Raw genomic sequence first — 23,990 nt, forward strand, 5'->3', positions numbered from 1 at the left:
TATATATATGTGTGTGTGTGTGTGTGTGTGTGTGTGTGCGTGCACGTGCGTTAGATCAGAAATGTGGGTGGTGTAAAAAGAACGGAGTAGGAGATCTATGGTCTCTGCAGTTTCAAAAGTGTTCTTCGACTGGGATGGAATTCTACAAGGCATCAAGACAAAAAGCTCGGGGATCAAGCATAAATCTTCATCACAGAAAGTCAATTCAAGGTCGGCTGCTGGTAAGAGATGTGTCTGGCACACCGCCCTCCTTGCAGCGCAACGACAGGGCTTAGACACACCATCAACGTACGTTCGGGTGTGGAAGTCGCTTTTCCATTGAACAGTATCAGGTCAGGTCGACTCACCTGGATTTCGGGGAGGGTGATTTTCAAATTGGAAATATTAAAAAAGAGATGCAGGGATGAAAACACTGGTCCCATTATGTTTAAATGATGACGTTGCCTTATTGTACCGAACAGCCAAGGACAGATGTTTTCACACTGCTTTCAGAAATGTCAGTTAGCTCATCTTTGTCATGCCCTTAATGATACCCTTGATTGAGCAACAGCCATCACGACCCCTAAGATTAACGAAACAGAAAAATAAATTAAAGTGAAAAGCAAATCACTGCCTACCGTAGTAGAGACCTGATGCAGATGCATGGGACACACTTTTGCAGCATGTGAACGGTCGTAGCTCACGTGTTAAAATTACGTTTTAAAATTTCCATTCTTTGCCAGTTCCCTCTGTGAATTGTACATGAAACAAACTCTTGAATGAGAATAATAACAACAAAAGATATAAGGCAACAGCTCTGATCACAAGCTGTAATCCCAGACTGCTGATGGCTAACAACTTCCGGTGATGCAGGTCACGCGCCACCGTAGGTTAAAGGTGACCTGCTTTTTTATTTTACTTTTTGTGAAAGTGAGACTGATAGGATGCTAAGGGTGCAGTGCGCACTACCACAAAAATATATCATATTAGTAACACGCACACAGACACACAAATGTTTTGGGTTTTTTTTTTTTTTCCCTCTGTATCCCTCGACTTGGTACCAGTCCGCGAGCTACCAGTCGATCGCGATCGACATATTGGGCACCCCTGACCTCGATAGATTTAGAGTCTGAGATGGTATCAGACACCATACGTGTTTGACTCAATCAAGACACTAGCGCTACATATCCCAGCCTCGTTTTCACATTGTGTCATTTGAATACTTCACAACAAAGAGCACGAGTCAGCCACTTAAGACTGCAAAGATGGCTGTCAGCATTTGCATAAGCAGGGGACATGTTTTATTAATACAACAATATCAACAAGGTACGCAGTGCCAGCACCTTTCATTGTATCAAGCGCAGCCATATGGAGTTACAAGCCTTTCAGCGCATGTCATCAGCACACAATATCTTCGGAAGGCTTCAAACTCAACAATGGGTACTGACAACTGCATCCTGGCCAATCCTCCCGCTGAAAACGGTGACAATGAGGGGGTTACCCCCCGCCCCCGCCCAAAAAAAAAAAACAAAGGTTGTCACACCGAAAAGCTAGTGTGGTGAAAAACAGAGTTGGGGAGAGAAAGAAAGAAGAAAAATAACGTTATTTTTCAACGTGATTCTGTCCCTGGGATGCACATCGTGCTGCTGCCCCCACACTGAGTGACTCTGACAAGATACAGTCTGTGCTGCACCCCCCCTCTGGGTGATTGATGATCCTCATTTTGCCTATTAATGGAGACTCCCCTGTTGACTACAATCAGATTGCCGTTTGTAATTGTTAGTCTTTCTGACTGTCACGCATTCATTTTAATTAGCAATCTCGTTCCATCTTTTTCCCTCCTGCACTGGAAAATTTGCCGAGTGCGAAGTGACACGCTGGTGACACGGCTCACAGTGTCATTCGTTGTCATTAATCTGTTCATAAATGGCACGCTTTAAGATGCTCCTTTGGAAGAAAGCGGCGCACGTGTCGGCCTTAGAGCAGTATCTTGTAATCAATTAGCTAACGTGAGGCAATTAGTACACTTAATCTACATAATGAAGCGCTTAATTGCTTCCAAGCGTGCAAAAGCAGTCGATAAGATGGTTTTATCATCGGCGGGTAAGAGCGTGGGGTGGACCCAGCGATTTCAGGGTCTTGTCAGTCGGGAGAACCTGTTCGAGCAAACTCAAGCGACACAAAAACCCATGACAGTGACACCCTTCCATTGAGGGCGATGCACAACCGCTATAAGGCGGAATTCCAAGACCATATTGTATCACATTTTTTTTTTCTTTTACTCGTCTGAACTCATACTTTAATCACCTTCTTTTATCTGCAATCCAAGTTGTTTGTGCACAGCACTTCACTTCATTATTACACACTTAATATGATTTAATGAGCGTTATTCCCATGCACTTTTTCACCATATTTGGCCTGGACATCTAATTTTAAATGAAACACCCTTCATCTAATCATGTAGAAGAGAACAGTCCTGAAAAAAAGAAAAAAGAAAAAAAAAACGTGTGAATACTGCCTGTCATTTCTCCATTTTCTTCATTGAAAGAGCAGTCTTAGAAAACAATTACTGCTTTGTTATTTCCCCTTAGGGCCCATTGTCACCGAAGCAGTTGTAATATCCTATCTTCAACGATGGCTATTAATTTCTGCTTCTTCATTTACTCTTCCACCGCCGCAAAAATCAACTTGAACAAATATTGCTAGTACATTTGGAAACAATATGAATGGGTATTATAGGACACATTTTTATAAGTGCCATTCAGTCTTTAAGCTATTCTGGTGCACTAACTTGAACCACCCAATTCTGTCAAAATCCTCAATGGCTCGTGTTTACTAGACAAATAACTCCAGTCACGTTCTTCTCCCGCTTGCCTTCGAAGGGAATAATGCATGGGTCAACAATGGCCCTGCCATTCAACTACGAAAGGGATTTCATTTAAACATAAAATGAGAGCGAAATCACGAGCCGTGACGACGGAGAGTGGGGATGGCTGAGCAGAGCGACATGCCTGGTCTACTGCAGGATTAGACTTAAGCAACAAGTGCTCAAGGGGGGCTTTGCATCAAACCCAGGAGCCTGTGACAAATGAGGGTGGCTGGGCTTCTGTCTATTACCATCGCACTAAGCCCAGGCCCTTTGGGGAAGTAATGAGGTGCACTTTGGTGCTTCTGCCACTAGGTCTTTTAGTCCGGCTGGAGCATAAATAATCATCAGAGGCCTTGGCCTGCAGAGACCAAGCTGTGTAGGAGTGGATTCACTCCTGGTTACACTCGTGGCGCTCATCCGCATTGCTCCTTCATCAAAAGAGGAACAGTGGAACGTCCGCAATTAAATGCATGCAAAAAGTAGTCGAATTTGGAGGCCAACCAGATAAATACACCACAAAAGAGAGTTCATCTCACCGAGCACCGGAAGATTTACTTTAGAACGGTTTGAACTGTAATTTCGGGATCCACCATCAAACACTGTGTGCGACAGTGGAAGTGTCGTCACTGTACAGTAAACACAATAATCTTTGTTAACCTCTTGTCTTGACCTCACACATGACAGAGGGTGAAGCATATTGCCCTGCAGGGGCACATGAAGATCCCCAAAGAACTTCCAGCACTGAAAGGGCATGGGGAGCCCTGATCAATTGTTGACTCGCTAACAAAGGGTTAACGTCAGGCTGAGTCCCTTGTGTACTTTTGTTGCTTCGGTGCCACACCTTCTGCTACCGCATGGGAGCTACAGGCTATGGGGCCCATCATCTGGCTTCCTTCACTGGCTAATGGAGCTGTCACATATGGCCCGATGTCAAGAGCCTAACAAGACACTCATTGGTGAACTCAGAGACGATCCACTCATATGGCCAGAGGGTGCTGTGATGCTTCTGTGAATCGGAGTAAGTTGCACGGCAGACAAAGGTGACAGTGACACGAAGCAGAACGTGAACAGTCCAACGGGGTGGAGGGGCGGTCGGTAATTGATCCTAATCATAAACTATATCGACAATAAAACATCCTACCTTGCGTTTGATAACAAGTATGGTGACAGTGCAGCCTTACCAATTTGAACACGAGTCCGATTAATTCACGTAACCTTTTATTGTAGTTTAGTTTATTGTTCTTTTCCCATGTTTTCTTCTCAACATCCATGGTCGAGAGAGGCTTGTCCGCATTTTGGAATAAGCAGCCCAAAGCCAAAGGAAAAGCAAGTCACCCTCTGAGATTTCTGTGGGACTTCAAAGCAAAGCAACATGACTCAGAAATCAACGAATATGCAAGCAGCGCTGTGTACTGGAAAATGAAATCCCAGCATGAAACTACTGCATGTCATAAAAGTGTTACTTTAATTGAAATGTCTATGTTGTCTGCAAATGTTTATTACATCTAATAGCAAACACTCAAGAACAGTGCTGTATTGATTCAGGGAATCCTGACACGAAAAATTGATATCTCAATTTGGCAAGACGTTAGTAAATTAAAAATATTTCCACTTTGAAATGCGCCACGTGGGAATTCCATGAAGCATGCCCCAAATACCCAAATACTAGAAAAATGCACAGACCCTTTTTTGTTAACCCAATCTCACATAATGTTCACCAAACTGGCCACTGAAGACAGCTTTTTGCCACTCAATGCGTGGCAACTAGTGTGAATGGTGTGCTGTTACTTTGGCCTTGTGAGAAATAATATGTTAAAGCAAATAGCAGGAGACCGGCTGAGTGCATTCAGCCTCGCCGTTGAAGACGGATCAGACATGTATCTGAATCTATCAAGACTCAGTCAGCCCTCGCATCATCATATCTATGGAGCCACCCCAACTAGCATTAATATTCAAGCATAGAGAGTCTTCTTAGCCGCCATTGCTCCTCGTCATCACAGCTTCCCCGGTGAAATAGGGCTCCCCAGGGACTCGTGGCTCAACGCCACAGACTTTGTGGGCACCCATTTATCCTCGCTGATCGAGATCACTAAACTGCTGAATAAACAGCCCATTCAGTCATTTGCATATATTACGGGAATGGAAAGATAAAAATGTATCACTAAAGCCAAATGAAGTGCTTCCACTGACCTCCGCTTGATTCTTTTTGCTTCAGTCTTTCCATTTTTTTTTAAACACAATACGGTCAAGACCTAACTCAATTTGATAAGTTAAGAAAGTTCACTTTCAAAATACACACACACACACACACACACACACACACACACACACACGTACAATTATGATGCAATCCACCCCAATTGCAATATGATATGTATTTATCCAAATATGAAGTAAAAGGATAGCGTATGCTCCAATTATGATCATCCAATTAAAATGATTCAATCCAATTATGATACAAAGTATATGATAAAGTTCCAAGAATCCTTTTTAGAACTGTACAAAATGTGTGTGCTATCTTTTATTTTTTTGTGAACATGCCAGTCATTTAAATGTGGCCTATTAGAAATTGAGACGCAACCCGATGAAAATATTGTTATGCAATGCTTTGTATTTGTAAGTAATCGGAATATGGAACACTGCATTAACAAAACATTTGAAAAAAAAAAAGCTTTTAAGTGATACATTCCAATGACACAGTATCTTGAGTGACAGCTTTTGAAATCGAGCCGTTTCATCCTTAAGGCAATGCTCCAAGACACGCATTTCGAGATCCATGACTCAGCCTTTCAATTTGAACATCCGTGCAAACGGAACAAAATGTCTTCATATTCATCTTAACAACAAAACCTTACGAGACTGCTTTGTTAGAAAATTGCAAACAATTGGTCCTGCATCATTCCCCTACAGATGTAAGTTATTGTCTTGAATGGCAGTCTCTACAGACATGCGAGCATACCAACAAATTATAAGGAAGAATAAACCTGCATTTTTTTTTCTCCCCCCAACAGCATAAACGACACAGCAACAAATTCACAACATTCAGTAGAAAGAAAAAGCAGATTCGTTTCAGCTCAAGTGATAATTGCATGCTTGCTTTTCTGTTGTTTTTATACACAGGTGATAATATGTAAATGACGCACTCCAGGGAGCTAAGTGAGAAAACAGGCATGCACTTTCATCTCTTGACTCCAGTCTCGCGTGCCAATTTGTCAGGATTGCAACAAAATAACACAATAAGAACCGCTATTAAACTACAATCGAATGCCTCAGAAGACATACGGTTTGGAATTCGGGCCAACATTTGGAAGCGAGGCAATTTCTTACTGGCAATCACAGCCCAAGTCATCCACGGAAGGTTGGGAAAGAATCGAAGGGAAAGCGGATGGACTCTTTTAGGTCACGACCAGACAACCTCTCGCCATCACTCTCGAGGGAGCAACTTCAGACAGTGAGGGACAGCCGTGCTGCAGTACATCTACACTTCTCGGGTTCCTCTCAATCAAACCTTCAGTTCTCCAACGAGAGCCACAGAATCAATACCAACATCAAGGATGCAGGAATGCTTTCCCACCTGCCTGCTGCACTCCACGCAGATCACCGCGAGGGAGGAAGTGGATCTTTTTCTCAGTGCTTTTAATTGCATAAATAATTATTTGAGCCAAGCCCTAAGTGTATATACACAAGTACTCACCAATTCACCATTTGGCACGCCACTGAGATGCTGGCAATGGAGGTCAGACACTTTCTGGGCGGCGCTCTGTTGAATTCAGTGATGCATTTTATTTTTTATTTGACATTTCCCATATGCAAGGTGTCCTGGAAAACGTGAAATCTTTTTAAATATGACTATCAAAATAACCACATATCCTAGCCAAGTACAATCAACAGGCTTCTTATTGAAAAATAAAATATTTACTTTGCTAAATTCCAACAAGACATTCAAATGGATAGAGACTTTATAACCTTTGCTGTTGGAACTGGAATGTTGTCAGAATTGTGGTTATAAAATCCATAATGATGAAAGCAAGTCACAGAAATGTAAAAAAAAATAATTGAGAATCGCTAGCTGTGTTCAAAAACAGGTTCAAAAGTCAAGTGCAAAAAAATTATATAAATCAGTGCTCAGTTGGTAAATTGATTAAAGGCTGCAATTTTTAACATGTTAGATTGAGTATAATGAAAGTGATTATCGATTATTAGTGTGAGAGTACAGTCATATAGACATGTGCCAGAGTGTGTGCTTACGTAGTTTCTGCACAAAGCGTATGTTGTCGCCATACAGCACGGATAAGTGAAAACGCATTTGTATACTCGAGTAGACTTACATGTTGACTGTTTTCCTCTTCTTTTCATTTTGAGAAATACTACATGAATGATCTAATTTCGTATTAATCATAATCTGAGATAATTTGACTGATAAATGGCCATATTATTACACTACAATGTCCTGTGATTGGCTGGCAACCAGTCCAGGATGTACCCTGCCTTTCACCCAAAGTCAGCTGGGATAGGTTCCAGCTCACCTATGACCCAAGTGAAGATAAACCAGATACAAAGTGGATGGATGGATTGATGAGATCCCAAAAATGTTTTTTTTTTTTTTTGGTACTCCTAATGTGGTTGTCTACCTAGCCAGATGACTGTTTTGGAAATCAACAAGGATATAAGTGTGTGCTCCAGGGCATTAGCTGTAAAATAATGCTACGCAGTTCTTAACTCGTCAACATAAACACTCACATTATGTGACTAACCAGAGGCTACTAACAAGCAAATGAGGTTAGCTTTTTTCCTTTGAAAAGGCAAAAAACATTTGCTTTTTAGTTCTTGGTTGACTAAGCAACAGTATTGAAGTGACTAAGGTGGCAACAAGGTGAATTGGGAAACTTGCAACTAGATCAATACTTAGCAAGTGATGCTTCCAAGTAAGTGATCCTTCCAATACAGTACATCTATCCATTTATCGTCCACATGTCAATTTCCTGCCTCTTATTTCCCGGCTATAGCCTGACGTGGAGACAGACAACTCAACTTCACACATCCTAAGCTGGCTGTATGAAAGTCAGTCCAGTGAACTGCTGCACTTATCAATGGCCAAAAATGAATTCCGTTGAAGTAAAGCTTATTCAAGATGAGGCTAATTCTATTGTGGTGGAGATATTGAAAGAGGACAGGTGCCATGAGAGAAGGCGGTCATGCGGCCGGGTCAGAAGATGAAATCAGGGAGGGGAGATAGATAAGTTGGTGTGAGGGTCTGGAGCCACCATTAAAGAGTCCCCCGGGGGGACAGCCAGCCATGGCAGACTGCAGTAAAAATAGCTGCAGGCATGATTTCACTCGAGGGAACCGGGGAAGAAGTGAGGAGGGTGATCCGATCAACATCTCACAGCAAGGCAGCCAGATCCATTCGCTTATGGTCCCCGGGGTGCCACCTATCACACCAAGTGACTTTAAGTGCTTACCGGCGAGGACACAAACACAGCATGCCTTGGCGGCTCCAATGCATAGCGTGACCTCATATTCTACACGCCGTGCATCTCTATAAGGACGCAAACTGTAATGGCAACAGAAAAAGGATATCGACATTTTTTCCACAAACTTATCCTGCGGGTCGTCACTTTTAGGGAAGTTCTCAATGTCGTTTTCCAGCCTCACGATGTGACGCTCCATGGTGGTCAGACTGCTTTTGAGGATTTCTGCAGAGACTGTGGAGAAAAATATGAAAATATCATTCATAAGTTCATGTTTCCAGCACCAGAAGTGGCACAAACACGCTGTTTTGACTCCAGCGTTATCCATTTCAGGCCTAACAAGTCATGCATAAGGAGTGTGTGTACAGTATAAGTGTGTTTGTGTGTAGTGTGGCTCATTAATCAGTCTGTAATCACTGTTTGCCGCGTTGCTGCAGATTTCACAGTATTCAGATCCGCCTTTTCAAGTAGACACTTCAAACAGCGAGTCTTAAGGGATCAGATGGGACTCAAGCATGAATGCACAGCCGTGTTTAGGTTGATGTTAAAGGGTTTAGGCTCATCGACACACACACACACACACGCGCACACACACACGCACGCACGCACGCACGCACGCACGCACGCACACACACACACACACACACACACAAACGCTGTACAAAAGTGGTCTCACTGGCTGCCAGATAAGCTGAAGTAATAACAGTGCCATCTCAGCTAATTTTAGCCTCTGTATTGAATGTGCCGCCCCTGGAATTCATGGCAACATTTCTGGATGGGCTTTGCTGGATCTACCGCGTCTTGTTTTCTTATTCTCTTACTTTCAATTTCCTCTTCTTTCTCTCTCTTTCCCATGTTGTTCATTCCCTTACTCCTTCATAATCCTCCATCTTTTCATCCAGGACTAACTCCATACCTATAGCCGGTTGTGGATCCAACACTGCCATCTTTTCTTCATCATCTTTGTGAAAATAGAGCTATATAAAATTTTGGGGCGGCCCGGTGAACCAGTGGTTACCACGTCGACCTCACATTGCAGAGGTCGTGGGTTCGATCCCGGCAGTGGCCTTCCTGTGTGAAGTTTGCATGTTCTGCCCATGCCTGCGTGGATTTTCTCCGGGTACTTCGGTTTCCTCCCACATTCCAAAAACATGCATCGCAGGCTGATTGAACACTCTAAATTGTCCCGAGGTGTGATTGTGGGGGTACACAGGCACACCCTCCTGGAGTTAAAACGTGGGAGTCATTAAAGTAAGCACATTTAGTCACTGAAAAATACGTGGCCGAGGACACAACTAAAATAGTTTTTTTAATGTGTGTCAAATTCAACGGAATTGGAGCTAGAAATAATCTTCATTTGCCTTCATGATGCACTTTCATCGATGCAGTAGTCAACATTATAGTAGACAAAAAGCAGAAACTTTGTATTTCCATCAGATCACTTTTGATATTCCATGACAATATGTACTTACTTCTCAATACATAGATACAAACTAGTAAATTAGGTCCACTTTTGATTTGACAAAGTATGCTCCGTGAATTATCCAGAATATAATGTATGAAATAATGTATACATAATTGATGGCAATAAAAGTAATATTTTCAATGAAGGTGGCCATTTTTAGCATGTAACAAATTTGAAGTTTAATAAACAAAAAATAATGTAAATGTATACCTCTGGGAAAAAAAAAAAGCATAAAAATAACTAGACATTTTTTTTACTTCATCATTGACTGGCTCATGTTCAATGATGCATGTGTAAAACACATAGCCAACTCATAATTATAACTACTTATAACAATAATAATAATGACTGTAGCACTGTATCATCCAAATGTAGCCTCAACTCAAATAAATCCTCCGCCATTCCCCCACCCTCTGAAACCCCCCACCAGCCCCCCCCCCAAAAAAAAACATCACTATGCATTTTAAGATACTGATAAGTGTCACAATGTAACTGTATGAAAATATATCAAGTGATTAAACATGTATATGATCCAACAAAATATAACCAATTTTATTGTAAAGTGATTGAATTAGGGCGGCCCGGTAGTCCAGTGGTTAGCACGTCGACTTCACGGTGCAGAGGTACCGGGTTCAATTCCAGCTCCGGCCTCCCTGTGTGGAGTTTGCATGTTCTCCCCGGGCCTGCGTGGGTTTTCTCCGGGTACTCCGGTTTCCTCCCACATTCCAAAAACATGCATGGTAGGCTGATTGAACACTCTGGATTGTCCCTAGGTGTGAATGTGAGCGTGGATGGTTGTTTGTCTCTGTGTGCCCTGTGATTGGCTGGCAACCGATTCAGGGTGTCCCCCGCCTACTGCGCGAAGACAGCTGGGATGGGCTCCAGCACCCCCCGCGACCCGAGTGAGGATCAAGCGGTTCGGAAGATGAATGAATGAATGAATGATTGAATTAAGTGTACGTTAATTATGCATTTGTGAACGATGACGAGATATGCAAGTGAAATGCAATATTATGATTTTGTCATTTTAATACAAGCAACCGATCTACTCAATAACTTCCGACAAATGACTGATCATGTCACTTTCAATTCTACTAAGCTGTACTTTTATTAAATTACGTTCGATAAAATATTTGATCTCAACCTAATGTGTTTTGCAATGAGAGTGTCCCGTTATTCATGTGGCTTGCAACCGAACAGTAAAACTGAGTGTCGATAAGGCGGATCACTCGATAAGTTATGTTACTTAACCTGCCCCCACCCCCGAAGCATCTGCAAGGTTAGCCCACCCACTCCACTGTAATTGAAGTGGGAGAGGAGAAATAAGATGGGCTGACAAGCACAGTGGCCTCAGTCACACAAGGGTCAACCTTGTCCTGCTGTACATCAATTCCGCAGCTTGGATGCACTCCTGTTCTCATCTTCCCACGATAAAATTGAATGGCAGCAGTGGCTCACATGCGCACCAGCCCAGCCTTCAGCATAACCACGGATGCTACCTCGAGTGGACGGCCATTTGAGCACACACTTAACACACACGCACACGCACATGCATGGTAACAGCATCACTATGATGGGTTCAGTGGTGCTGTAGCAATACAATAAAGCAAAGGGTGGAGGTTACTGGTGTTATTAGACTCTGCAGCTGGTGGTCAGGCTGCAAGCAGTGACATGGGAGTTCCAGAACGCTGTCCTATTAACTGCGATGATATTTGCTGGTAGAAAGCAGTATCATGCTATATTGTTGCTGTTGTTGTTGTGTTCTCATCAGGATTGTTTATTCATGTAATTCTGCAGAATCTAAATCATCGTTGTAATTTGGAGACTTGATAGGTATTCTACTAGCACGGACTGCCTGTGCGTCTGACTAGCACAAAATCTGCTACTCACTTCTATCATGACAGCATCCATCCATCCATCCATTTTCCGATCCGTTTATCCTCACAAGGGTCGCGGATGGTGCTGGAGCCTATCCCAGCCGTCTTTGGGCAGTTGGCGGGGACACCCTGAACCGGTTGCCAGCCAATTACAGATCATGACAGCAAACCCGGAAATTATTCAAGGACCTATGCTGTCTGTCAGACTTTTTGGTTGAAAGGTGCCATCTTATTTTCTTATGGTGTGGAGAGGGGGGCTTCATTACAGTACCTCAATTAACCATCCATCAATCCATCCATTTTCTAATCCGCCTCATCCTCCCAAGGGTCGCGGGCATGCTGGAGCCTATCCCGACTGTCTTTGCTGCAGTAGGCCGGGTCATCTCAATTAACCCTCCTTGGAAATTCAGTTTATCACCACCAAAACCAGGTTATACCCTACCTCTAGTTTGTTAGTTAGTACTGTTAACACAACTTTACCAGTGGCAAGTAAACTTTGTAACAACTTGCAGAAAGGATCATGGGTGAAACTGTGAAATTTGCAGGTCAAGGTAATGCTTTCACTTCATTGGCATTGCACTTATCAATATTTCTCACGCACCAAAATATACTACATAGTAGTCACATGCAAGGATAAAAGTGGCAATTTGGTGCTCCCGTTTTTGCAAAATGGTGACAAAACTTGGACATTAACCACTGATTTAAGTTGGCAACTGGACTCATTTGATGCGATGTTTCTGAGGAAATCATTTCATGGTGATGAGGGGGATGACTTTTGTCAAAGAGTTGGGTTGCCCGACAGACCAAAGTGGGGCTTGGGGCTTATCTGATTCATTTTTGCAAAATACAAGACTGTAAACATGAGGAACAAACCAACATGTATGTGCCTCTATGCTAGGTAACATGATGGGTAAATTGTGCACCGGAAAGCACCCACGGAACACCTGGATAAAACATTTTGACAGAAATGGCAGCAGCGCCAGAACTACCTGGGGAAACGCTCCCAAATGTTTCGGCACATGGCCGCTGCAGTGGAAGTGCTCCTGATGCAAACTTTCTCAGATCTCACACAAGGCATCTGAAAGACATCCATCTGTCCTTGTTCAATAGCATGTGTCGTCATTAGTGCCGCAAGTTAGCAGCAGCCTATCCCAGCTGACGTTTTTTGTTTTGTTTTGTTTTTTTTTTTTTGGGGGGGGGGTGTTGCAGCGTATGCCCTGCACTGGTCACCAGCCAATCACAGAGCACATGTGTATCACGAAGAACCCACGCTCACATTCACTCCTCTGGACAATTAGGAGTTTTTCATTACCTATCATGTATATTATGTTGTGTGGGAGATAGCCAGAGTACCCAGTGAAACTGAGACCCCTCGGCTGTGAGGCAGCCAAGCGAACCACACCTAAAAATCAACATTCTTACATTTATAGGAAGTGGGTGTAAGGAGCCTCTTTCCCACATATATCTTGGGGAAAATAAAGTATGATATTGCCAATACTGACTGCACTTTCACACAGTGAAACAGGTAATCATATGAATTGGTGGCTAACAATGTCAGGTCATGCTTTCAAACATAGCAGGTAAGGATAAAGTGTGAAACTTCACACCCCTCCCCTGTCTTTTCACATAAGCACCATCCTGCCCATTCTGCCCTGATTAATGCTTTGATACCATATCTAAAGCCTGACAAGTCCCAGCTCGAATTTCATCTCTCAATTTCAGGTTGGTGCTCACAGGGAAAAAAAGACTGCCTCTTTTTAACGGGCAATAAAGAGAGGCAGGTCAAGGTGCATGGGCGAGTGTCAAGCCATTTTTATGGCCGACGGAATGCAAAAAGATCTTTTTTTAAGATTTTTTTAAGTCAGCTAATTTTTTTGCTTCGGAAATACAGAAGATTTCTAGCCTTCGGTGCCAATTAATCTTGCATGTGCAGAATGTAGTGCAGATTCTTTGGGGATATCATTAGTAAAATTACCACTGAAATAACATTTTCAGGGGACAAAACATGGCCATACTTATCTTCTGAATGCACACTTCAAGGGGATCAGAAGAAGAACAGGATAAAAGGGGGTAAACTCTATTTTTCCAGGCAGAAGGAAATTTCGGAGATGTGTAAAATTATTACAATGACTGCTGTCAGCGAAATCTTCCAGTGCCTTTTTTATTGATGCATGGAGAACGTTTCTGAGAATTTCCTCAGGTTTCCATAGAGGACCGACGAGCATGGCTGCTTTCTCTTTTCAGTTGCCTCTTCACTGATGTTTTCTCCCCCACCAGCAAAATAGAGTTTATCCGGTTAAATGATACACTGTTCCCGTCTGTTTATTTATGTGACAGTTGATCCCCGTAACCCACATTATATGGTCATCTTGACATTCCAATGTGCCGCAATGACCCACCTGCACTCGATTTCAAGCTATGCTGACATTGGTTGTTTATGGATGTTAGAGGTTGAGCGTATTTTATCCACACAAATAGTTTTACACTGATTTGGTTCTATATAAGTCAACTCCGTTTCCCACAAATGCTGCAGTGTGAGCATCTGTGTTGGTCACATGTAATAGGCCATCACAAAAAATTATTCATGCAACTTGTTAGGCAGTTGGTCATGTAGTTTAACTTTTTTTTTTTTTAATGTGAGACCACCCCTCCCCCAAACCACACACACACACACACACACACACACACACACACACACACACACACACACACACACACAGAGAGCACCCAAACACACACACACACACACACACACACAGAGAGCCCACAATCACATCTGGTCACCCCGAAAGCATGTACTGGAAATACAAAGAAGAAATAGTAGTTGTAGAAGAAGCTAAGCCAGCTTTTATATAACTTAATTTGCAGTTGCAAGTTCTTCTACATCTCATTTTTACTGTGGGCAATGACTTGGGTGTTATATAAACATTTAAAGCAACCAGCTGCTCCTGTATACTGTGAGCCCATGGCTCGGCGAAACTCGGTGCTCACCACACATGATGATTTGCAACCGTAAATAGTGAACAGGTTGAACATTTACGACTACTGAGCAGATTGTGAGGGGAAAAAAAAATCCAAACAAACCCTACACCAAAGGATAATTGCTCAGGATAATCTTTTTGAGACACCTGACAGGTGGGCCTTTATTGACCAGAATGAGGAAATGATTAAATTAGCATTTTACGTGTACCGTACCTGCACTTAAGTCTTCTTACACTTCTTTTAGCTGGAGCAAGCTCAAAATATATATATATATATATATTACACACCCGTGCTGCAACAATATATCATTTATTTTTACTTAGAGAGAGAGAGAGAGAGAGAGAGAGAGAGAGAGAGAAATTGAAGGGTCTCCCCTCTGCAGCCAACCCGTCCTTTATTGTGCCAACCCCTTAGTTGAACAAAAACACATTTCCACCCTCCACAAATGGGTCCTTACAAGGTAGAATTTTCTAGAAAGTGCACGGCACAGTATTTTGGCGGCCATTAAAGTTGAGGGTTTCTTGCGTGTTTCACTGCAGAGGGTAAAGACTTCCCAGGGAATAGTCATCATCACCCTCAGGTCAATGTCTAAACTTTCCCATACATCGAAATATATTGTAATTGACTCCATTTGAAATTCCTCCAGAGATCTGGTGCTGGCTTGGAGCCACAGTGGCTGCCAAAACCAATAATGTCTCACAGACATGACCTCCATTGTAAAGCTCTGAGATGCAATGCAATACTTTTTAAAAATTTTTTGGAGGCAGTGATGTTTTTGCTCTTTTATTTTTTATTTTTTTAATGCAAGCATTATTTTTTTTAAAATAACTTAGGACATCCACCCCTGGACAATACTCATGTCCATATTGTATTACCTGATGAAGCACAGGGGCTCTTTCTTTTTTTTTTTCCTTTGCTAAAAGTGAAACAAAGACATTCATCTAAAACCCACTGCATTATCAAGCAAAGGGTTTATAATAATTAAGGAGAGCATTTGCAGTTATTTTATTTTATTTTTTTAAACTACATTCAATATTTTTTTAAGGAATTGCATCTGCTAATTTATTTATGTATTTCAAATTCAGCTGTTATTTCATTAATGCAGCTTAACATAAGCCATTAGAACCTCACACTCGGGAGCGGGAGGTAAACTCATTATTTTAACGCTTTTTTTATGTACATGGATTAAGGTAAATGTACATTAAAACAGGAAGTAGAGCAAAAGTAAAATGCATTGCCAATGCAATTAGCACAGTGACTAGTGACGTTGAATTATTATTATTTTCATCACTGTGCGTCTGGTGTCCAGCATAAAAAAAACAATCACAGTAAGCCATTGACTCTGTTCTGGCATTGTGTGATTGCTACTGTAAAATGTGCTTTTTGTGATGAAAACCAAATTGTTTTGGGTTTTTTTTTCCAAATATATTTTTTTATGTTAAGAATTTGCCGAGAGGTTGCCGCAGTAGCCTTTTGTTGTTACTGCTCTTTAAACCGTCTCATTTGCCACTTTCACGTCTACCGTTCTGAACGTAACATGATACCAAATAATAAGAGAGAACAATGTGGCTGCCTTGTCACGGCAACAGTATCAATTTTACTCGTGCAGATGGAGCATCTTTGATTCCAGCTGAAAGGGGAGCACAATGACTTGTGTTTATCCTTTTTTCTCAGTGCTCGGTTCCCCGACTGTCTGACTCCCACGTCATCTCCGATTCCTGCTCAGGTGGCTCAATGAAACAATGTAGAGCGAGGCTTCTTATTAAGACAACTTGGACAAAGACAGCACATGGTGATGACGGTGTGGATCATGTACTGAATTAGGATAATGTAGAAAAATTCAAGAAAGATGACAATGTGGGGGGCACGCCAGTAAAGAAAATGACTAAAAGATGAAAGACTCCAAAATGGACAAAGACATGATAAAAGGCAACAAGGACACGCACACACACACACACACACACACACACACACACACACACACACACACACACACACACACACACACACACACACACACACACAAACACACACCTAAAACAACAACAAACAAAAAAACACGGTGGACAATGATACAAATTAAGATAATGGGGAAAAGGCAAAGTAAAGACAATGTGTAGCAAATAACAAGGTTGAGGAGGAGCCGATGGCAAAAGAGATTGTGGAAGAAGAACAACACATGGGTAAAAACAAAGAAAAAAAACTAGTTAAGTGGCAGCAGTTGTGCAGTGCATTTGATCCATCAAGGTACTCACCTCATTCACTCATTGATGAATAGAGCATACACTAGTGACTGCAAAAGTCTTGAGGTGTCAGTAGCTTTGTATTTCTTAATGCATCTTTTTAGGAAAATTCATTTTGACATTATGAATCAGTAAATGGTGGGGGACAGATACATTTCATTTTTGTTAGAGCATTGTACTAAATGAGGAAGGAAATGGTGGGAATCAGTAAAAGCGAATTCGGGTATTCATGAATTTTAGAATTGAATAAATAAATTACTTTTCTCCATGTTCAAGATAGAAAGTAAAACATAAAATCGATTGACAAATATTTCTCATTAGGGTGCAGTTTTTTAATATGATTAAACCTTGTCTAAAACCTGATACAAATTATCCATGCGAGACGAGGCAGATTCGCTCACACAATAACCCCAAGGAAAAGGTTGTCGACAATTCACAACCACTATTCTCTTGATAAAGAGTGCACTTGCAGTCATCCATCTATATGCTAAGAAGTCTAATCCTCTTCCAAAGCATGTTCAGGCTGTAGTGTAAGGACAATGGGGGCTGCCGAGATAGATGTTTGCTATCTTTCAGAAGTGTCTGACGATCATATATCATTTATTTACTTGACTGGTGAATAAACAATGCAATGAAATATTACCATTATGATGGTGATGATGATACAGTGGGTAGCGAAGAACCTGGCTCATTGTTTCGACACACTGAACACAAGCTTGCAGATGTCATCAGATTTAAGTAGAATGAGCATGCAACCATATTCTAGATAGCTAGCAGGGGTTTGAATGAAACAAGTCCGGCATACAATATGCACAAGTTTTGATCAGTTTCCAAATCATGCTGGTTTAGACTTGTCTGCTTCCCACTTTACTTGCCCCCGACCCTGATCCATTCATGGCACAACAGCTCCCTCTATGACAGACACTGCTGCTGCCTGACGGAAGGAGCACTTGGACCACAACTGTTTGACACACTTCTCCTGTCCACAATTCTCTTCATTTCTGTGTGCATCTGTCACCCGAGTGAAGAGGATGAGCTCAGCTAAATCAACCAAGTTTGGCAATGCATTTCTTGCCATCACCTTGAGAACAGGTAGACAAAGATCCAGAAATATTCTGTGCTCACTATAATGCCTATCCCCTGTGGTCAAAATATCATGCACTACCTTGTTTTCAAGAAGCTTGTTTCACTGACAGCCACATCAGTACAATAGACATGTCAGCCAGTCCAGTGTTTTCTTTTTCTACTTCCTGAGATCAATAGGGGACAACAGCAAGTGGAATTAGGACGATTATTTCCGTTTGCTGCAAAAAAATTGCAAAGGCAAAACAGTTTTTCTTGCAGTCTTGAATAAAGACACTTTCAGCTATCCGCACAGCGACTGGGCCAGTTTCAATTTTCCACTTACTGAGATGAGCAAGGCATACAGTAGCAACAATGCGCAGTAGTTCTACAGTGAGAAATGTCATCCCTTCATCAGCCTCTGTTTGATTTCCACCATCCATCGAAGATCATCTGCATTGTCCAAATAAATTTCTGTGATCCCTGTGAAATCATGCCCATTCTTGTGATTGCGGAACTGATGAAGAGACATATTTCAGTTGGTCAGTCGGTCACACCGGTTTCATCGACGTGAGCAGATAAAATGAATTACCGTATTGGCCCGAATATAAGACGGCCCTGATTATAAGACGACCCCCGCTTTTTCAAGACTCAAGTTTGAAAAAACATACTTTTTGAACACCAAATTAATTTTTATACAGAAAATAATTACAGTACATCTGAAATAAATGATTATAACAATATATTTGAGAGAAAAAATATGTTATTTTGCGTCATTCAAATCTTAATATCTGAACATTTGAATATGTAAAGTGCAATCACATTCGTAACAGAATGGCTTCTGGTTTTTGAAATGTAAATTACATCATAACTTGTCCTCAGCTCCCAGTTAACCTGGCTGATCTTTGACCCACTTTTCTCCAGACTGTCGCTACGTTTCTCCATTTTTTGTTATCTCTTCAATTATTTTCTTCTCTTTTCTTTCTTACCGCTATTTTTTTATTTTTCTTCTTTGTGCTACCGCTATTTTTATTTTTATTCTTCGTGACAGGGGTTCGCTTTGACCTGGGGAGTCAAGTTCAGCATTCGCTTCAATGGTACCTGCCGCCATCTAGCGTCATGAATGGGTATAATGTCTAGACCCCGAATATAAGACGACTCCCACTTTTTCAGTCTTATTTCAATGCAAAAAAACACCATCTTATATTCGGGACAACATGGTACATTGCCCCAGAAGTGGTGCATGGTGGGAACAGAAAGGTAACTTTCAATGGGCTCACTGACTGGAAGAGGCAAAACGGGCTACAAGGCGTTTGGCAGCGGCAGCTGGAATGCATTATGAATTATTTAATCGAAGGCGAGTCTTCAATCTAAATGTTGCAAAGGTATGTTGTGCCATCACCTATCCCGTGATGCGTTCAGTGTAGCAAAGTGACGGGGCTATGAGTGTCATGCTGACAGATGACTTCTAGCCAAAGCGACCCCACAACAGTGAGTGCAAATATACTGTATCGCATTAACTTTCAAATAGCAGCAATCTAACTAAGGTGAGTGCCGCATGGTAGCCAATATTTAGCTTTTTGGGCTAGGAAGATGACAGTGTAATTGCCACTCACATATTCATGTTACACCTGCAAACATGCTTTGAATGTGAGTGTGGCTCCAGATTTTCTTTATTTCAGATGGAATTAAGATGGATCATTTTCAAATAGCTTTGCATTTGCCACAACAAATCCAAAAACACCCTGCAAAATGGCATCACAGGGTAGTTTACAAGAAGATGACAATTTTCTACATTATATTTCGACATTGGGGATGGCTGTAGTAATTGAATCATCAATCATTACGAATTGAGTGAGTGTGTGAAACTGATTGGTGATGAATTGCTTTTTGAAGTAATTGAGGCAAAATGGACTACTGCATTTTATGTAGTGCTGCCACTTGGACTAAACATCTGGTTCTAAAAATAAGTAACACATTTGTTGAGCAGAGAGTCACTACCGGTTTTATTTCTGCTTGGTGTTATGCCTCGACCAACATAAAAGCGGCTTAATTTGGACCTATTGTACCGCCCGTTGCACCCCCCCCCCCAAAATAAAATGAATAACAGATGTGGAGAGATTAATATCCTTTCACAGCGATAAAAGGTCAGATCAATTCTTACAGCGAGCATATTTGTCTTCATTTAGCAAGCAGACTTCGGTAGACACAAAAACCTGTTCAGGGATATATGACTATAACATACTGTATGTATTAATAGGAGCACAATCAAGCAGTGGTGAGACCAGAGCGAAGAAGACTTTTGGGCTTGAAGATGAAGTAAAATGAAAATCATGCCACTTTTGACTTGTAGAGGGCACAGAAAAGAAAAATATATTTTTTAATTTAAATGACAATTGGTTGCTCTCCAGGGTTCTCAAAAATGAGGGTGAATGTGGGGCTAGCCACGAAACTCGGCATTCAAATTCTTTTTTTGGCCCCTAGTAAGTGCTTTCAGAACACTTTTTGCAGATTAAAACTAGTTTCATTAATTTGCTAACTCGCTTTGCCAATCAATTTAGGCAAATTCACCAAAATACCCGGACTCTAAGTGATGACACACAATATTTTGAAAATGCCTTGCACTTTAACATTGCTGTGAATGTCTCGAAAACACCGCCCGGCTAAATTTAGCTTTTCAAGCTACACCTGTATTCATACACGTCTTTACAAATGGAGGCGGATGGACACAAATAAGGCAATTGAAACAATTCGTCCATTTGTTCAGGTTCTACAGGCCAGAGCATTTGAGAAAGAGAACAGCAAAAGACAAACAACACTGGGGGTGTTTGTACAGTAATCATGTAGCCCAAAGGAGCCTTATCCTCTGCTTCCATTTAGGCACCATTTAGAAGGGGGGCTTTTAGCTCGCAGTCAAATAGCTTATTGTACGATTCAACAGCTCTAGGCTTGGCTGTCTAAGCCATCATTGCATATATATAGTATTATTCTCCAAATGTAGGTCACCCCCCCAAAAGAAATAAAAAATCTGCACCTTCGAAGTACCAGTAGTATGTTGGCAATATATATCTTGAGGCGAAATTATTATCCAAAACGATTTAGGTGGATGAGGAGACGGTTCTCCTGCAGGGGGATTTCTTCTGGCTACAATGCTTCTCAGGGAGATGGAATTCCAACTGCTGGTAGTAAATATAGGATAGACTTGAGTTTCACCAAATTAATGTTTACATGTCAGAACATGTTAGTTATAAGATAAAGTGGAAATATCTCAAGCAAGTCGAGTCATTACTCGGTTTAAGCTAGTTGTAAATCACGTTGTAAGATCTCGCTTAGTCAAATGGCAATGTCAAACTATAAACAAGACAACTTGTCAAGTCACGTAGTTCAGGTCTGTAAATTGGAGTCTTTTAGATCTCTCTTTCCCAAGTGTTTGGCTAGCAAGTCCCAAGTCCTCAAGCCTGACTCGAGTCAAGTCATACGACTCAAGTCCCCCAACTAAACTAATTAAACAGTGAAAGGTTGCGTGTAACAAATAAGCTCAAAGCATTTAACAGAACTCATTAAACGTGAAGGATGATGCTCCTCAACCTACAGCAAAGGTTGCAAATAATGGGCTTGACATGGAGCATAATACCCACTGCCTGCAATTGTATTGGCAGCCCCGCCTGAGAATGGTTGCTCGCACCATTATGGCTTAACACATCAACATTGCAGAATTGCACACACAGAAAAGGTTCCCTGACGATGAACACAGCAGACACCATCAGGGGCTTTATCTCATGGATGCCTGCAACAATCAATTCTATTCCTCCTTACCTCTGCTTCAGTTGCTGGGATAAAAACAGACCTTTCTGTGAAGGAGATGGTCTCAGCTGTTGTGCGATGCCGGGTGAAAGAGAGAAAAACAGCTTTGCCAAGACCCTGCAGTGTTACTGTTAACTGTAAAAGAATGTGCAGGTTGTTGTTTGTATTTAGTCCACCGATAATAGACTCAGGAAATGTAATTTTCTTATTTTTTACCACAGCCACGTTTTTAACATGAGCTGTTGCATGTGATGTTGTTTTTAATGATTGGTTGTCAAACTGTACATTGCCAAAAGAAACTGTTGTTTGAATTAAAATTGGCTCAACCGAGAAACAGATTCATTATGGAATGAAGTAACACTTAATATTAAAAAGGTGCAAGATATTTTCCAGACTATATGCCCATTTTTTTCCCCATGCTTTGAATCCCACGGCTTTTAACGTGATGAGGGTTTATTTATGAATTGAAATTACCGAACACCTCACAGTCGGCCAATGAGAATGTCCCAAGTCCGTCCTCAAACTGAATATTCACTAGTTATTTGTGGTAAGAGTGTGCACGCGGGCTGCCTGAGAAATGCCTCAGTCGGTGTGCATAGCGGCATGTGGCTGTGTCAGAGAGAATAGAGGGGATATAGTGTACCGTATTTTAATAAACATAAGATGCACAAGAGGCTTAGATTTTCTCCAAAATGGAATGGGCGCTGAATAATGCGAGTCACCTTGTCTATGCATCGAGTTCCAAAATTTGTACATGCTGTTGTGTGACTTTGATAACGGGCCCGCTTGACAGACTGATGTTGTGCCGGATACGATGCTTATAAAGAGGAAAGACGGACGTAACAGGGGACAGCATGCGGACATTAAAGTGGGAAAGGTGAGAGTGAAAGAGCACGCCTTCAGTAGGTGCTGATACGTACATTGTGCTAAACAACATTCTGAAAATGGCACCTAAAAAGAGACACGCTTACGAAGCACAGTTTAAACCAGGACCATGGGAATCGAGCAGCTGCGAGAGAATTCAAAATCAACTAATCCATGGTGCCTAGTGCTTTGTTTTATGAAACGGCGCCATCTATCCATCCGGGCAAGGACGACCGTGGCGCGGCAACATCTGGAGGATTACAAGGAAAAGCAGGCCACCATCGCTCATACTGCAGTAAAAAGTGTAATGTTCTGCGTTACATTCAATAAATGACACTTTCTTGGAGATTTTAATCCTCTATTCTGCCGCTGTGCCAGCCTCACTTGGCATCCATTACCGACTGTTCTCTCAAGCATACCTCAGATTCCTACATACCCCCTTGGGCTACGGCAAGTGATGAGGGGAAAACCATACTTTGCATTTTGAAATACAACAAAAAGATGGCTGACAAACACATCCAACCCTACTTTATCACCGAAAAGGGACAAGGTACCGCTCACTTTTAACGTCCCAGTAAACCACACAGTAGAGAAGAAGGGAACCAGCACGCTAGCGATGCACACAATGGGGCGCATAAAGTCGGCTTTTACTGTTGTGCTTGGTTACCATGGTAATGTACAGAAACGGAATTTGCAGGCAGCATGGGAGCGATAGCTAACACGGGTTTACGAAGACTGGGATGCAGCGCCAGATGAGTTACCCTACAATTTGTGAATGGATTGTGGATGCTTGGGTTTATGTGTCTGCTCGCCCTGTTGTTCAAGCTTATTGAAAAGCTGGCATCATTTCTGAGGAGCCGCGAGGCAACGATACTGACTCCGACAATGACGTGAGGGAACCTGGTGTGTTTGATTGTGAACTTGCCCAGCTGTTTATTTTGGAAACAGAACATTAGGACTTTGATGGATTTGATAATACGGTTTGGTCAAAAAATAAACTGAGTACATTGTTAAATTCTTCAATAAAGTACAACCAAACTCTTTTTTTTTAAACTAAAAATGCGCTTGCATGCAAGCATGTTACCGTATTTTTTTTTTTACAGGTATAGAACCCGTAAGTGACACTACACCTTTTAATACGGTGCACCGTATGGTTGTGAATATACGGTTCTTAAAGTAGACTGAAAAGAAGCATCTTGAGTTGGGTTTAATGAGCATAAGGAATGAGTGCCATAAATGCAGCCTTCACTGCATTGTGACCCATGTCCCTCTGTTTATTGATTGACTACCGACACCCACCATCGCTGGCTTTGGACATCAGGCGTGAGAGGCTAGCCATGGAGCGTCTCCCAAACATGACAATTTGGTGCGTTT

The 23,990-nt window shown here is 41.8% G+C and overlaps 1 protein-coding gene across 9 annotated transcripts in view; it reads right to left on the reverse strand.

Annotated features, from left to right (window-relative positions):
• The window catches only part of diaph2 (diaphanous-related formin 2), a 375,631-nt gene that overhangs the window by 111,410 nt on the left and 240,231 nt on the right, over positions 1-23,990 (reverse strand). For all 9 annotated transcript variants that reach the window (XR_002168264.1, XM_019869829.1, XM_019869828.1 and 6 more), the window contains one exon: positions 8,429-8,553. Coding sequence is in view for 8 of the 9 variants with exons in the window: in XM_019869829.1 (XP_019725388.1) it covers positions 8,429-8,553 (125 nt within the window). In the remaining variant the exon portion in view is untranslated. The remainder of the gene's footprint in view (positions 1-8,428; positions 8,554-23,990) is intronic.

The sequence above is a fragment of the Hippocampus comes genome, unplaced genomic scaffold, assembly GCF_001891065.2.
Source record: "Hippocampus comes isolate QL1 unplaced genomic scaffold, H_comes_QL1_v1.1 scaffold9, whole genome shotgun sequence".
Taxonomy (NCBI): Eukaryota; Metazoa; Chordata; class Actinopteri; order Syngnathiformes; family Syngnathidae; genus Hippocampus; species Hippocampus comes.